The following is a 17,381-nucleotide window of genomic DNA, read 5'->3' as shown; positions in this document are numbered from 1 at the left end:
ATAACAAAAGAAGAAGAATAACAAATTTAAAAACCTGGCACATTATTAACTCTTTCAAAATGTTACTTAAGCCTTTATTCTGACAATGTTCAAGTCCAGGCTCAAAAGAGTTCACTTCACTTTCCTCTTTTAAAGGCAATTTTACAATGATTATCCATGTTTTTATTCTTTATTTTCATGCATATGTCTCTGTTCTGTTGCATGACTTTGTGCTACTTGCCTTGCTGACGTCGCCGCACATTAGAACAATCGTCTGCAGATGGAGCTGATCCTTGTTGACTCGGGGATGATTGATGGTTGGCAGACGTGTTATTATTTGAGCTCGTCGTGTTCGAGAGTGACTCGTGGTGAATGGAGGGAGCGGCTCGGACCAAACTGACACGTTCTGTTTGCACTTTCAGTCAAAGAACACAAGTGGATCTGCCACATGTAACCGCAGCTCAAGATCAGGCTTTAGACAGAGTTTAGTCCTGCTTTAGACAGAGTTTAGTCCTGCTTTAGACAGAGTTTAGTCCTGCTTTAGACAGAGTTTAGTCCTGCTTTAGACAGTTTAGTCCTGCTTTAGACAGAGTTTAGTCCTGCTTTAGACAGAGTTTAGTCCTGCTTTAGACAGAGTTTAGTCCTGCTTTAGACAGAGTTTAGTCCTGCTTTAGACAGAGTTTAGTCCTGCTTTAGACAGAGTTTAGTCCTGCTTTAGACAGAGTTTAGTCCTGCTTTAGACAGAGATTAGTCCTGCTTTAGACAGAGTTTAGTCCTGCTTTAGACAGAGTTTAGTCCTGCTTTAGACAGAGTTTAGTCCTGCTTTAGACAGAGTTTAGTCCTGCTTTAGACAGAGTTTAGTCCTGCTTTAGACAGAGTTTAGTCCTGCTTTAGACAGTTTAGTCCTGCTTTAGACAGAGTTTAGTCCTGCTTTAGACAGAGTTTAGTCCTGGTTTAGACAGAGTTTAGTCCTGCTTTAGACAGAGTTTAGTCCTGCTTTAGACAGAGTTTAGTCCTGCTTTAGACAGAGTTTAGTCCTGCTTTAGACAGAGTTTAGTCCTGCTTTAGACAGAGTTTAGTCCTGCTTTAGACAGAGATTAGTCCTGCTTTAGACAGAGTTTAGTCCTGCTTTAGACAGAGTTTAGTCCTGCTTTAGACAGAGTTTAGTCCTGCTTTAGACAGAGTTTAGTCCTGCTTTAGACAGAGATTAGTCCTGCTTTAGACAGAGTTTAGTCCTGCTTTAGACAGAGTTTAGTCCTGGTTTATACAGAGTTTAGTCCTGCTTTAGACAGAGTTTAGTCCTGCTTTAGACAGAGTTTAGTCCTGCTTTAGACAGAGTTTAGTCCTGGTTTATACAGAGTTTAGTCCTGCTTTAGACAGAGTTTAGTCCTGCTTTAGACAGAGTTTAGTCCTGCTTTAGACAGAGTTTAGTCCTGCTTTAAACAGAGTTTAGTCCTGCTTTAGACAGAGTTTAGTCCTGGTTTATACAGAGTTTAGTCCTGCTTTAGACAGAGTTTAGTCCTGCTTTAGACAGAGTTTAGTCCAGCTTTTGACAGAGTTTAGTCCTGCTTTAGACAGAGTTTAGTCCTGCTTTAAACAGAGTTTAGTCCTGCTTTAGACAGAGTTTAGTCCTGCTTTAGACAGAGTTTAGTCCTGCTTTAGACAGAGTTTAGTCCTGGTTTAGACAGAGTTTAGTCCTGGTTTAGACAGAGTTTAGTCCTGGTTTAGACAGAGTTTAGTCCTGCTTTAGACAGAGTTTAGTCCTGCTTTAGACAGAGTTTAGTCCTGCTTTAGACAGAGTTTAGTCCTGCTTTAGACAGAGTTTAGTCCTGCTTTAGACAGAGTTTAGTCCTGCTTTAGACAGAGTTTAGTCCTGCTTTAGACAAAGTTTAGTCCTGCTTTAGACAGAGTTTAGTCCTGCTTTAGACAGAGTTTAGTCCTGGTTTAGACAGAGTTTAGTCCTGCTTTAGACAGAGTTTAGTCCTGCTTTAGACAAAGTTTAGTCCTGCTTTAGACAGAGTTTAGTCCTGCTTTAGACAGAGTTTAGTCCTGGTTTAGACAGAGTTTAGTCCTGCTTTAGACAGAGTTTAGTCCTGCTTTAGACAGAGTTTAGTCCTGCTTTAGACAGAGTTTAGTCCTGCTTTAGACAGAGTTTAGTCCTGCTTTAGACAGAGTTTAGTCCTGCTTTAGACAAAGTTTAGTCCTGGTTTAGACAGAGTTTAGTCCTGCTTTAGACAGAGTTTAGTCCTGCTTTAGACAGAGTTTAGTCCTGGTTTAGACAGAGTTTAGTCCTGCTTTAGACAGAGTTTAGTCCTGCTTTAGACAGAGTTTAGTCCCGCTTTAGACAGAGTTTAGTCCTGCTTTAGACAGAGTTTAGTCCTGCTTTAGACCAAGTTTAGTCCTGGTTTAGTTGGGTTTAGTCAGAATATAGCCCCGGACTAGACTTAAGAGGGTTTGGTTCCTTTTAAGAGACTTAAGAGGGTTTGGTTCCTCTTAAGTCTTAAGTTCCTCTTTTAAACTCTTTATTGAGTAAAAGGTGGAAATCCAAATACTAAAAGAGTTAAAAATAAAGGACTGACCCGAGGCTCCGCCCCCCCGCTGATGATGCTGCTGCTGCTGCTGCTCGGCCGACCTCTGAACTCTGACCCTGGGTCTCGGAAGTAAACCTTCAAACAGCACTGAGCAGAGATGGATCTACAAGAAGATGAAGATGAAGAGGAACGAGTCAGACGAAGATGAAGAAGATGAAGAAGAACGAGTAGAAGATGAAGAAGACGGAGCAAAAGATGAAGAAGACGGGGCAGACGATGAAGAAGACGGGGCAGACGATGAAGAAGACGGGGCAGACGATGAAGAAGACGGGGCAGACGATGAAGAAGACGGGGCAGACGATGAAGAAGACGGAGCAAAAGATGAAGAAGACGGGGCGGACGATGAAGAAGACGGGGCAGACGATGAAGAAGACGGGGCAGACGGGGCAGACGATGAAGAAGACGGAGCAAAAGATGAAGAAGACGGGGCGGACGATGAAGAAGACGGGGCAGACGATGAAGAAGACGGGGCAGACGATGAAGAAGACGGGGCAGACGATGAAGAAGACGGGGCAGACGTAGGTGCTTCTCCTGACCTGACGTCCTCCAGGGGCCTGTAGCTGCTGTGGCTGCTGTCTCGGATGCAGATGGAGGCGTGAGGAGCCTGGAGGAGCCTCAGACTGAGCTGCTGAGGAAACGCCCGGACGAAGAGAGCGCAGAGGGCGGCCATGTTGGAGAGGGCGGAGCTCACCTGCACCTGCTTGGTCTCCTCCCCCAGCTGCAGGTACACCACGCCTGAGGAGACACGCCGGGCTTTAGAGAACACGGGGAGAACGTGCAGACCGACCCTCAGCCTCCGGACCGAGAGGAGCAGACAGGTGTGGCATTTACCGTATTTTCTGGACTATAAGTCGCACCCGAGTATAAGTCGCACCAGCCAAAAAATACATAATAGAGAAGAAAAAAACATATAAGTTGCAAAAATAAGTGTGAAAATAACAAATAATATCACATATAAGTCGCTCCGAAGTATAAGTACAAGTATAAGTATATAAGTATTAATATAAGTATAAGTCGCACCCCGGCCAAAACGACTTATAGTCTGGAAAATACGGTACATAGTCAATTTTACTCAATTATTTGATCATTATTTGCTGCAAAAATAACATTGTTTTTGTCGTTGTAGACTTCATTTAAGTTGAATTAAGTTTGCAAATACATCACAAAAAAATGGATGACATCAACTGCACCAACAATAAAGGACTGGACCGACATCGTAATGGACATGCGGAAAATGGAAAAAATCACATACGGGAATATTGGACTGAACTTGGAAATGGACAAATTTGACATAAACTGGACTAAATGGGACTCACATTATGGATCAGGTGCTTTAACCTGGTATTTTACTCTCATCTGGATGCATTATTCTAATAATCTCAAACAATGCACACTTTGTGTTTTCTCTGGTACCGCCCACTTTGCACTTTTTTTTTTTTTTCCCCTTCATTTTTTTTTTCTTTTTTCTTTTCTTTTTCTTCTCTTTTTTTTTCTTTCTTCTCCTGCCGTTGCTGTTGTTGATGATGTTACTGGACTGTATCTTTATTTACACACAATTTGATTGGTCTGTGTTTTTTCTTTCAATAAAAAAAAAAAAAGAAAAAAAAGTTTGCTAAAAAAGTTTCATAATATTTATTTTGAGTTATAATTAATCAGAATAATCACCAACAAATCAAATCGAAAGAAAATGTTTTCAACTTCATTTATGGCACGTTTATAAACTGCAAAACAGACAGTTCAAACCACATACTTTACTCTATATATATATATATATATATATATATATATATATATATATATATATATATATATATATATATATATATATATATATATATATATATATATATGTATATGTGTTGAGAAATAATAAAAATGACAAAAAGTGGTCGGTATAAAAAGCGGTCCATGTTCAGCGCTCGTGCAAAAGTCTGATTGTCACAAAAGAGGACGTGGACCTGGATTTAGAACAAACTGCTGCAGATGGACTGAGAGGCTGAGGAGAGGCTGAAGGCCCCGTTTAATGCCAGAAGAAGACTGTACTCGACAGGACAGTGGGAAAGGGGAATGAGACTGGGACGTGACATGCAGCAAATCATTGAGTGGAGCCAGAGTTGAACCCACGATGCTGCGCGACTCTTTCACTCTAATGATCTCATTCAGGGGTGTATAAAAGATATATATTTTTTCACAAACATTGGTCGAATATTTAACCTATTCATACAGATTGAAAGCGTTAGACGCACTTATTGTATGTCCTATGTTTGTGTGACCAATAAGAACACTGCACTGATTCCCTGAACCCTCAAACCTCTTTTTAGTCTGTGTAGAAGTTATCTTCTCTGGACGTCGGCGCTGTGTTCACTAACACGACCAGAGGAAGGATATTATCGTATGGCGGCTCCGACGGGTTTCAGTTGGTCGGGACTAGATCATACACTCAAAACTAACGGAAGTGACGAATTCTGTTTCGCTGATACGGCTCAGGCAATAGTTTTCTCTCTAAAAAGCTTTTTTCATTGCTTTACAGTCTGTTCCACTTCACACATAGTATCCCCTAACCCCTAACCCTAACCCTAACCCTAACCCTAACCCTAACCCTAACCCTAACCCTCCCCTAACCCCTAACCCTAACCCTAACCCTAACCCTAACCCTAACCTTAACCCCTAACCCTAACCCTAACCCTAACCCTAACCCCTAACCCTAACCCTAACCCTAACCCTAACCCTAACCCCTAACCCTAACCCTAACCCTAACCCTAACCCTAACCCCTAACCCTAACCCTAACCCTAACCCTAACCCTAACCCCTAACCCTAACCCTAACCCTAACCCTAACCCTAACCCCTAACCCTAACCCCTAACCCTAACTCTAACCCTAACCCTAACCCTAACCCTGCTTTACAGTCTGTTCCACTTCACACGTAGTATCCCCTAACCCCTAACCCTAACCCTAACCCTAACCCTAACCCTAACCCTAACCCTAACCCCTAACCCTAACCCCTTACCCTAACCCTAACCCTAACCCTAACCCCTAATCCTAACCCCTAACCCTAACCCTAACCCTAACCCTAACCCTAACCCTAACCCTAACCCTAACCCTAACCCTAACCCTAACCCTAACCAAACCCTAACCCTAACCTTAACCTTAACCTAAACCTTAACAAATTAGACTGCGCAATCTATAAGGTAAAAAATGTAAACACGAAAAAAATTGAAGGTCGGAGCTGGAGTCGAACCCAAAATCTCCAGCATGGCACGCCGAGGTTGTAACCGCTGGGCCAGAAAATACACCTCACATGTGATCTGGGCCGCCACGAGCGCCGCCATGTTGGATTCTGTCACTTCTAAATTCGGACTTCCGAGTGTATGATCTAGTGCTGACCGTTGTCTGACCAGATCCATGCAAAGGACACTCACCCAGCGCCCTCTCTCTGATGGGAGTGGAGTGGCCGAGGGGCAGACTGGAGCGCCCCCTGCTGTCTCGGGTGAAGCCCACGTTAAACCTCTCGTCTTCGATCATGTTCTCGGACGAGTCGGCCGTCGTCTGAAATCCACAAGGGGGCGGTCTGGAGGCTCGCTTCACCTGCAGGAACAAAGACAGTGCTAAAGAACTCAAAAAAAGATGCATGGAACATCTACTGAAGGAAGAGAAGAACAACGTGACACTCATGAATACAGATACATTAAAGGCACTGCATTTTAAATGTCTAAAAACATACACAGGGCTAAACCAGAGCTAAACAAGAAAAGGGCTATAACAAATCAAATCTGTAATTAATTATTGGCTAGACAGGACAAAACTTGGTCCAAACCAGGACTAAACTTGGTCTAAACCAGGACTAACCTTGGTCTAAACCAGGACTAAACTTGGTCTAAACCAGGACTAACCTTGGTCTAAACCAGGACTAAACTTTGTCTAAACTTTGACTAAACTTGGTCTAAACCAGGAGAGAACTTGGTCCAAACCAGGACTAAACTTGGTCTAAACCAGGACTAAATTTGGTCTAAACCAGGACTAAACCAGGTCCAAACCAGGACTAAATCAGATCCAAACCAGGACTAAAGCAGGTCTAAACCAGGACTAAACCAGGTCTAAATTTGGTCTAAACCAGGACTAATCTTGGTCTAAACCAGGACTAAACTTGGTCTAAACCAGGACTAACCTTGGTCTAAACCAGGACTAAACTTTGTCTAAACTTTGACTAAACTTGGTCTAAACCAGGACTAAACTTGGTCTAAACCAGGACTAACCTTGGTCTAAACCAGGAGAGAACTTGGTCCAAACCAGGACTAAACTTGGTCTAAACCAGGACTATATTTGGTCTAAACCAGGACTAAACTTGGTCTAAACCAGGACTAAACTTGGTCTAAACCAGGAGAGAACTTGGTCTAAACCAGGACTAAACTTGGTCTAAACCAGGACTATATTTGGTCTAAACCAGGACTAAACTTGGTCTAAACCAGGACTAACCTTGGTCTAAACCAGGATTAAACTTGGTCTAAACCAGGACTAAACTTGGTCTAAACCAGGACTAAACTTGGTCCAAACCAGGACAGAACTTGGTCTAAACATTAAAGCTGTATTTTGATTTTAAATGTCTTAAAACCATAAACATTTGACATATAGTTCATTTTAAGAGTTTGCAACAGTCTAGAGTATCATTCATTTACTTTTCACATCCCTAATTACTCAGAACAATGAGATTATAAATGCTTTCCACCATCTGCAGCAGACTTTTGCCTTCACAGTAATGCTAACAACAACTAGCATGCTAACAGTGCACTTCCTGGTTCATGGGAGATAAAACGCTCTGTTGGTTTTTGCCAGACACGTGACCTGCCGCCATATTGGCTCTAGTAGTTATGTCAACAAATATAACATAATATTGGACGACAGAGTCAATATTACAGCCACGAGTCACATTTTCACATGTAATAAAGCTCAAAATAATAATCTCAAAATAACTGATAATAGTTCTGGTCGATTTAAATGTGTTGCAATTATTCAAATAAAGAACTAAAGCTAAAAATGACCCTCATGCGTACGTCCTCTCCATAGATCTGACCTGTAACTTGACCGGTCTTTGCAGCAATAGATACTGTATGTTTAATGCTATACTGTGGAATATTCCAGGCAAAGCAGAACCATCTCCATGGAGACCAGCAGGCGCAGGCACAATCAATTGACCCCTTTTCACACATAACACATCTTTCATTTAAGGTGAAATATATTGTATAAAGGGCACAATATAATGTACAAATATATTTGAAATAGATCATCTTGTTTTGGATAAGCATAAAACAATATTATGGAAAAAGGTTCCATTCTACTTTATTTAAGGGGTTAGAAGTGGAGAAATATTAACAAAAGTATGATCTGGCAAATGTTGTTTTGTAAATCTGTAAAATGTGAATATTGAGTTTATTGTCTGTAAGAAAAACGACTTAAATTTAGTTCAAAAAGAGCCATAAATCTCCAAACAAGAGTGTAAAGTGTTATTTCTGCACGTTTATGGTGCATTTTATGGACACATTTCAACACATTCATGAAGCTTTGTGAAATCAGAAAACATCTATTGAGATTATGCAAAATAAAACACATCATTCTGATAAATTTGAAAAATAATCTTATATTTTTCAGCCACTCAAGTAATAAATGTTATAACTGTGTAAACTTATTCCATTAATGTCCACTGCAAATGCTTGTCCTGTGTAGTTAGTGTGTGTCTTGATCTAAAAGCCACGTTACACAATCGATTTTAAAGTCCCTAAGTTACTGTCCCACGTTTGGCGTCCTACCGTGTCTCGGGGCGTCCGGAGCAGACGTGTCGCGTGTCAGATTTCCATAAAGTCAAATGTTTTACAAATGTAAAGTCTGAGCCGAGAGACAAACTCCACTCCCTGAATCCTCCTCCGGGTCTGAGCCACGGAGCAGGTCCGACTGGTCCGACCCGAAGAGCAGAAGAGCAGCCAGCCAGGCTCAGGCAGGACCCGGGACAGGGGCAGGACCCGGGACAGGGGCAGGACCAGGGGCAGGACCCGGGACAGGGGCAGGACCCAGGACAGGGGCAGGACCAGGGGCAGGACCCGGGACAGGGGCAGGACCAGGGGCAGGGGCAGGACCAGGGGCAGGACCCGGGACAGGGGCAGGACCAGGGGCAGGACCCGGGACAGGGGCAGGACCAGGGGCAGGACCCGGGACAGGGGCAGGACCAGGGGCAGGACCCGGGACAGGGGCAGGACCCGGGACCGGGGCAGGACCCAGGACAGGGGCAGGACCAAGGGCAGGGGCAGGGGCAGGACCCGGGACAGGGGCAGGACCCGGGACAGGGGCAGGACCAGGGGCAGGACCCGGGACAGGGGCAGGACCAGGGGCAGGACCCGGGACAGGGGCAGGACCCGGGACAGGGGCAGGACCAGGGGCAGGACCAGGGGCAGGGGCAGGACCAGGGGCAGGACCCGGGACAGGGGCAGGACCAGGGGCAGGACCCGGGACAGGGGCAGGACCCGGGACAGGGGCAGGACCAGGGGCAGGACCCGGGACAGGGGCAGGACCCGGGACCGGGGCAGGACCCAGGACAGGGGCAGGACCAAGGGCAGGGGCAGGGGCAGGACCCGGGACAGGGGCAGGACCCGGGACAGGGGCAGGACCAGGGGCAGGACCCGGGACAGGGGCAGGACCAGGGGCAGGACCCGGGACAGGGGCAGGACCCAGGACAGGGGCAGGACCAGGGGCAGGACCCGGGACAGGGGCAGGACCAGGGGCAGGGGCAGGACCAGGGGCAGGACCCGGGACAGGGGCAGGACCAGGGGCAGGACCCGGGACAGGGGCAGGACCCGGGACAGGGGCAGGACCAGGGGCAGGACCCGGGACAGGGGCAGGACCCGGGACCGGGGCAGGACCCAGGACAGGGGCAGGACCAAGGGCAGGGGCAGGGGCAGGACCCGGGACAGGGGCAGGACCCGGGACAGGGGCAGGACCAGGGGCAGGACCCGGGACAGGGGCAGGACCAGGGGCAGGACCCGGGACAGGGGCAGGACCAGGGGCAGGACCCGGGACAGGGGCAGGACCAGGGACAGGACCCGGGACAGGGGCAGGACCAGGACTGAACCAGGGCTAAACTAGGTCTAAACCAGGACTAAACCAGGGCTAAACCAGGACTAAACCAGGACTAAACCAGGACTAAACCAGGACTAAACCAGGGCTAAACCAGGACTAAACCCGGACTAAACCAGGGCTAAACCAGGACTAAACCAGGACTAAACCAGGACTAAACCAGGGCTAAACCAGGGCTAAACCAGGACTAAACCCGGACTAAACCAGGACTAAACCCGGACTAAACCAGGACTAAACTAGGGCCAAACCAGGGCTAAACCAGGACTAAACCAGGACTAAACCAGGGCTAAAACTGGACAAAACCAGGGCTAAACCAGGACTAAACCAGGGCTAAACCAAGGCTAAACCAGGGCTAAACCTGGAGAAAACCAGGGCTAAACCAGGACTAAACAAGGGCTAAACCAAGACTAAACCAGGGCTAAACCTGGAGAAAACCAGGGCTAAACCAAGACTAAACCAGGGCTAAACCAGGACTAAACCCGGACTAAACCAGGACTAAACCAGGGCCAAACCAGGGCTAAACCAGGACTAAATCAGGGCTAAACCAGGACTAAACCAGGACTAAACCAGGGCTAAAACTGGACAAAACCAGGGCTAAACCAGGACTAAACCAGGGCTAAACCAAGGCTAAACCAGGGCTAAACCTGGAGAAAACCAGGGCTAAACCAGGACTAAACAAGGGCTAAACCAAGACTAAACCAGGGCTAAACCTGGGCTAAACCATGGTTAAACCTGGCATAAACCAGGGCCAAACCTGGACTAAACCTGTGCTAAATCTGGGCTAAACCACGGTTAAACCAGGGCTAAACAAGGGCTAAACCAAGGCTAAACCAGGCCTAATCCAGGGCTAAACAAGGGCTAGACCAGGACAAAACCAGGAATAAACCAGGGCTAAACCAGGACTAAACCAACGCTAAACCAGGCCTAAACCAGGGCTAAACAAGTGCTAGACCAGTACAAAACCAGGAATAAACCTGGGCTAAACCAAGACGAAACAAGGACTAAACTTGGGCTAAACCAGGGCTAAACCAGGACTAAATCAAGGCTAAACCAGGGCTAAACAAGTGCTAGACCAGTACAAAACCAGGAATAAACCAGGGCTAAATCAAGGCTAAACCAGGACTGAACCTGGACTAAACTAGGGCTAAACCAGGACTAAACCAGAGCTAAACCAGGGCTAAACCAGGACTAAACCCGGACTAAACCAGGGCTAAACCAAGGCTAAACCAGGGCTAAACCTGGACAAAACCAGGGCTAAACCAGGACTAAACAAGGGCTAAACCAAGACTAAACCAGGGCTATATCTGGGCTAAACCAGGATTAAACTAAGGCTAAACCATGGTTAAACCTGGCCTAAACCAGGGCCAAACCTGGACTAAACCTGTGCTAAATCTGGGCTAAACCACGGTTAAACCAGGGCTAAACAAGGGCTAAACCAGGCCTAAACCAGGACTAAACCAAGGCTAAACCAGGCCTAAACAAAGGCTAGACCAGTACAAAACCAGGAATAAACCTGGGCTAAACCAAGACGAAACAAGGACTAAACCTGGGCTAAATCAAGGCTAAACCAGGACTAAACCAGGTCTAAACCAGAGCTGCACCATAGGTCTAGAACGGCAACCTAACCAGATCTGAACAAGGGGTAAATTAGGACTAAACAGGATTAAACAGGACTCAAAAAGAGTTAAAGACCAGGACAGGTCTAAAATGACATAAAATGACATTATGCCAGGACTAGATCTGTATTAAACCAACAAAACTAAACTAAAGCCTGGGTTAAACTTTCGGTTGAAGCAGTTTCCGCATAGTGAGAGAGATAATGGGCGTCTTATCTTCTCTTTTCTTATTTGAACCTCATCTTGTCTGGAGATTAGGTGAATGGCGGACATAAACAAAGCCAGTAAATAGTCAGTGCAGTTCCTGTTGGTTTTGAGCCAAACAGCTGACGACAGGTTCTTCTCCTGAGGCAGAGACGCCGGAGCCCAAAGAAACACCTCCTGTCGACTTGAACAGTTTAATCATCTTAATAATGTGGGCTTCAGGGAGAAACCAGCTCTGGATTTACCTTCAACCTGTGACGGTTTAAAGATGCTTAAAGCAAATCTTTATCTGGCTGTTTACACTTCACATTGTTTTGGTTAATTTGTATCTTTATGAATGTTTCGCACACTTTTCACAAACATGACATTTTAGTCTTTTTTGACATTCAATTCTGTGCTAAATAGTTACTGCAGCTGTAATAACTAAATTAATAAATACATTGATTTGTAGAGATGAAGACGGTCAACTATTTCTTGGAAGGTCGTGGCTGCAGAGCCGCGCCGCGGTCAAATGGCCGAGCAGTTTCAGGAACCGCGGCACTGCCATATAGCCTCATGGCTAACCCTAACCCTAACCCTAACCCTGACCCTAACCCTAACCCTAACCCTAACCCTAACCCTAACCCTGACCCTGACCCTAACCTTAACCCTAACCCTGACCCTGACCCTGACCCTAACCCTAACCCTAACCCTAACCCTAACCCTAACCCTAACCCAACTATTTCTTGGAAGGTCGTGGCTGCAGAGCCGCGCCGCGGTCAAATGGCCGAGCAGTTTCAGGAACCGCGGCACTGCCATATAGCCTCATGGCTAACCCTAACCCTAACCCTAACACTGACCCTAACCCTAACCCTAACCCTAACCCTAACCCTGACCCTAACCCTAACCCTAACCTTAACCTTAACCCTAACCCTGACCCTAACCCTAACCCTAACCCTGACCCTAACCTTAACCCTAACCCTAACCCTAACCCTAACCCTAACCCTAACCTTAACCCTGACCCTGACCCTGACCCTGACCCTAACCTTAACCTTAACCTTAACCTTAACCTTAACCCTGACCCTGACCCTAACCTTTAACCCGGCGGGGTCAAATAGCGCAGCAGTTTCAGGAGCCGCGGCACAAAATAACATGGCAGTTTTGGCTCTGTGGACATTTCCTTCTTGGAAACAATCACTTTTCTACAAACATCAAAATTCATGCTTTCATTTGCTGCCTCATTAAAATGAAAGAAAAATAACATTTATACCAGGCTGTGTGCAACTGTTCTAGCAACTGTACGTTGCGTAAGCGTTTATACACCCCCTGCTGGTGACAGTAGGAAGTGAAGCATTTTGAAAGGACACACTGCTGTGTGTAGCATCATAAGTCGAGATGTTTCTCACCTCCCTGAGCTCGTCCAGGGCGCTGCGCTGGGGCGAGTTCACCTGCCTCAGTCTGTCCAGGAACATGTCACTGCTGCGCTCCTCTGCGTCTCTCTGCTGCCCCCTGGAGGTGCATCTGTCCTCTGCGTCCCTCTGCTGCCCCCTGGAGGTGCATCTGTCCTCTGCGTCTCTCTGCTGCCCCCTGGAGGTGCATCTGTCCTCTGCGTCTCTCTGCTGCCCCCTGGAGGTGCATCTGTCCTCTGCGTCCCTCTGCTGCCCCCTGGAGGTGCATCTGTCCTCTGCGTCTCTCTGCTGCCCCCTGGAGGTGCATCTGTCCTCTGCGTCTCTCTGCTGCCCCCTGGAGGTGCATCTGTCCTCTGCGTCTCTCTGCTGCCCCCTGGAGGTGCATCTGTCCTCTGCGTCTCTCTGCTGCCCCCTGGAGGTGGCCTGGTGGCGGGGCAGGGTGCTGGGGGAGTTGGGTGCTGACCTGAAGGCGGTCACCTGTCTGGACGAGGAGGAGGAGGAGGAGGAGGAGTACTTCCTCTGCAGCAGGAGCTCGGGGTTTGCGTACAGATCGGCCAACGACACTGTGGACACAAGAGACATCAGGTGATTATTATTTTAACGTGCACAACAATAGGCAAATATTTTAGTCCAGACATCGCAGTATTATCTCGAGAGCGTGACAAAGCCTGGGCAGAATCACCAAATCAGCCGCAGATTGGCAGCAGTTTTGTTCAATCTGAATTATGTTCTCTCAACCAAGGATTCCTCAAGGGTCCGTCCTTGGACCACTCCTATTTACAGTTTATCTAGACTAAAACCAAAAGTCATCTCGTCTCCACTACTGACAGTCAAAAGTTCCCCCTCTCCATCTCTTCTCTCACTGTTCCTTCTCTCTGCCCCCCTCTCTCTCTCTCTTCCCCCTCTCTCTCTTCCCCTCTCTTTTCTCACACTCTTTCTCTCGCTCTCTGTTGCCTCTGTTTCCTCTCTCAGTTTCTTCTACCTCTCTTCACCCCTCTTCTCTTTCCCTCTCTATTTTCTCTTCCGTCTTTCTCTCTTCTCTCACTCTTCTCTATTTTTCTCTCTCTTCCCCCTCTCTCTCTTCCCCCCCTCTCTCTCTCTTCCCCCTCTCTCTCCCCCCTCTCTCTCTCTCTTCCCCCTCTCTCTCTTCCACCTCTCTCTCTCTCTTCCACCTCTCTCTCTCTCTTCCCCCCTCTCTCTCTTCCACTCTCTCTCTCTTCCCTCTCTCTCGCTCTTCCCTCTCTCTCTCTCTTCCCCTCTCTCTCTTCCCCTCTCTCTCTCTTCCCCCTCTCTCTCTTCCCCCTCTCTCTCTCTTCCCCCCCTCTCTCTCTCTTCCCCTCTCTCTCTTCCTCTCTCTCTCTCTCTTCCCCCTCTCTCTCTCTTTCCTCTCTCTCTCTCTTCCCCCTCTCTCTCTCTTCCCCCTCTCTCTCTCCCTCTCTCTCTCTTCCCCTCTCTATCTTCCCCTCTCTATCTCTCTTCCCCCCCACTCTCTCTTCCTCTCTCTCTCTCTTCCCCCTCTCTCTCTCTTCCCCCTCTCTCTCTCTTCCCTCTCTCTCTCTTCCCCCTCTCTCTTCCCCCTCTCTCTCTTCCCCCTCTCTCTCTCTTCCCCCTCTCTCTCTTCCCCCTCTCTCTCTCTCTTCCCTCTCTCTCTCTCTTCCCCTTCTCTCTCTTCCCTCTCTCTCTCTTCCCTCTCGCTCTCTTCCCCCTCTCTCTCTCTTCCCCCCCTCTCTCTCTTCCCTCTCTCTCATCCCCCTCTCTCTCTCTCTTCCCCTCTCTTCTCTCTTCCCCTCTCTCTCTCTTCCCCCTCTCTCTCTCTCTTCCCCCTCTCTCTCTCTTCCCTCTCTCTCATCCCCCCTCTCTCTCTCTTCCACTCTCTCTCTCCCCCCTCTCTCTCTTCCTCCTCTCTCTCTCTCTCTTTTCCCTCTCTCTCTCTTCCCCCTCTCTCTCTCTCTTCCCCCTCTCTCTCTTCCCCTCTCTCTCTCTCTTCCCTCTCTCTCTCTCTCTTCCCCTCTCTCTCTCTCTTCCCCCCTCTCTCTCTCTCTCTTCCCCTCTCTCTCTCTTCCCCCCCTCTCTCTCTCTTCCCCCTCTCTCTCTCTTCCCCCTCTCTCTCTCTTCCCCTGTCTCTCTCTCTTCCCCCTCTCTCTCTTCCCCTCTCTCTCTCTCTTCCCTCTCTCTCTCTCTTCCCCCTCTCTCTCTCTTCCCCCTCTCTCTCTCTCTTCCCTCTCTCTCTCTCTTCCCCCTCTCTCCCTCTCTCACTCTTCCCCCTCTCCATCCCCCCCCCTCTCTCTCTCCCCTCTCTCTCTCCACTCTCTCTCTCTTCCTCTCTCTCCCCCTTCTCTCCTCTCTCTCTCTTCCCCCTCTCTCTCTTCCCTCTCTCTCCTCCCCTCTCTCTCTCTCTTCCCCCTCTCTCTCTTCCCTCTCTCTCTTCCCCTCTCTCTTCCCTCTCCCTCTCTCTCTCTCTTCCCCCTCTCTCTCTCTTCCCTCTCTCTCTCTCTCTCTCTCTCTCCCTCTCTCTCTCTCTTCCCCTCTCTCTCTCTTCCCCTCTCTCTCTCTCTTCCCCCTCTCTCTCTTCCTCTCCCCTCTCTCTCTTCCCCTCTCTCTCTCTCTTCCCCTCTCTCTCTCTTCCCCTCTCTCCTCTCTCTTCCCCTCTCTCTCTCTTCCCCCTCTCTCTCTCTTCTTCCCCCTCTCTCTCTCTTCCCCCTCTCTCTCTCTTCCCCCTCTCTCTCTCTTCCCCCTCTCTCTCTTCCCCTCTCTCTCTCTCCCCTCTCTCTCTCTCCCCTCTCTCTCTCTCTTCCCCCTCTCTCTCTCTTCCCCTCTCTCTCTCTCTTCCCCCCTCTCTCTCTTCCCCTCTCTCTCTCTTCCCCCTCTCTCTCTCTCTTCCCTCTCTCTCTCTCTCTCTCCCCTCTCTCTCTCTCTTCCCCCCTCTCTCTCCCTCTCTCTCTTCCCTCTCTCTCTCTCTTCCTCCCCCTCTCTCTCTCTTCCCCCTCTCTCTCTTCCCCCTCTCTCTCTCTCTTCCCCCTCTCTCTCTCTTCCCCTCTCTCTCTTCCCCTCTCTCTCTCTCTTCCCCCTCTCTCTCTCTCTTCCCTCTCTCTCTCTCTTCCCCCTCTCTCTCTTTCCCCCTCTCTCTCTCTTCCCCCTCTCTCTCTTCCCCCTCTCTCTCTCTTCCCCCTCTCTCTCTCTTCCCCTCTCTCTCTTACCCCTCTCTCACTCCCCTCTCACTCTCTTCCTCCCCTCTCTCTCCTCATCCCCTCTCTCTCTCTTCCCCTCTCTCTCTCTTCCCTCTCTCTCTCTCTTCCCCTCTCTCTCTCTTCCCCTCTCTCTCTCTCTTCCCCTCTCTCTCTCTCTTCCCCCTCTCTCTCTCTTCCCCTCTCTCTCTCTCTTCCCCTCTCTCTCTCTTCCCCCTCTCTCTCTTCCCCCTCTCTCTCTCTTCCCCCTCTCTCTCTCTTCCCCTCTCTCTCTCTCTTCCCCTCTCTCTCTCTCTTCCCCTCTCTCTCTCTTCCCCTCTCTCTCTCTTCCCCTCTCTCTTCTCCCCTCTCTCTCTCTTCCCCCTCTCTCTCTCTTCCCCTCTCTCTCTCTCTTCCCCTCTCTTCTCTCTTCCCCCTCTCTCTCTCTTCCCCCTCTTCTCTCTCTCCCCCTCTCTCTCTTCCCCCTCTCTCTCTCTTCCCCCTCTCTCTCTCTTCCCCTCTCTCTCTTCCCCTCTCTCTCTTCCCCCTCTCTCTCTCTTCCCCTCTCTCTCTCTCTTCCCCTCTCTCTCTCTCTTCCCCTCTCTCTCTCTTCCCCCTCTCTCTCTCCCTCTCTCTCTTCCCTCTCTCTCTCTCTTCCCCTCTCTCTCTCTTCCCCCTCTCTCTCTCTCTTCCCCCTCTCTCTCTCTTCCCCCTCTCTCTCTCTTCCCCTCTCTCTCTCTCTTCCCCTCTCTCTCTCTTCCCCCTCTCTCTCTCTCTTCCCCTCTCTCTCTCTCTTCCCCCTCTCTCTCTTCCCTCTCTCTCTCTCCCCCTCTCTCTTCCCCCTCTCTCTCTTCCCCCTCTCTCTCTCTTCCCCCTCTCTCTCTTCCCCCTCTCTCTCTCTCTTCCCCTCTCTCTCTCTCTTCCCCTCCCTCTCTCTCTCTCTCTTCCCCTCTCTCTCTCTTCCCCCTCTCTCTCTCTTCCCCCCTCTCTCTCTTCCCTCTCTCTCATCCCCTCTCTCTCTCTCTTCCCCTCTCTTCTCTCTTCCCCTCTCTCTCTCTTCCCCCTCTCTCTCTCTTCCCCTCTCTCTCTCTTCCCTCTCTCTCTTCCCCCCTCTCTCTCTCTTCCACTCTCTCTCTCCCCCTCTCTCTCTTCCCTCCTCTCTCTCTCTCTTTCCCCTCTCTCTCTCTTCCCCCTCTCTCTCTCTCTTCCCCCTCTCTCTCTTCCCCTCTCTCTCTCTCTTCCCCTCTCTCTCTCTCTCTTCCCCCTCTCTCTCTCTCTTCCCCCTCTCTCTCTCTCTTCCCCCTCTCTCTCTTCCCCCCT

At 48.7% G+C, this 17,381-nt stretch overlaps 1 protein-coding gene across 1 annotated transcript; it reads right to left on the bottom strand.

Annotated features, from left to right (window-relative positions):
• Positions 1–2,558: 2,558 nt before the first annotated feature.
• On the bottom strand, positions 2,559–13,460 carry LOC140350610 (uncharacterized; the record flags this gene model as incomplete). Its single annotated transcript, XM_072436174.1, has 4 exons — positions 2,559–2,673; positions 3,107–3,305; positions 5,990–6,155; positions 12,895–13,460. Coding segments are annotated over 4 exons (1,046 nt in total), but the record flags the coding sequence as incomplete, so codon positions are not given.
• Positions 13,461–17,381: the final 3,921 nt, after the last annotated feature.

This window comes from Eucyclogobius newberryi, unplaced genomic scaffold (genome assembly GCF_026437365.1).
Source record: "Eucyclogobius newberryi isolate DKJ021-1_F unplaced genomic scaffold, fEucNew1.0.hap1 SCAF_758, whole genome shotgun sequence".
NCBI classification, from domain to species: domain Eukaryota; kingdom Metazoa; phylum Chordata; class Actinopteri; order Gobiiformes; family Gobiidae; genus Eucyclogobius; species Eucyclogobius newberryi.
The sequence above is the reverse complement of the archived record's forward strand: the minus strand, read 5'-3'. Positions and strand labels throughout refer to the sequence as shown.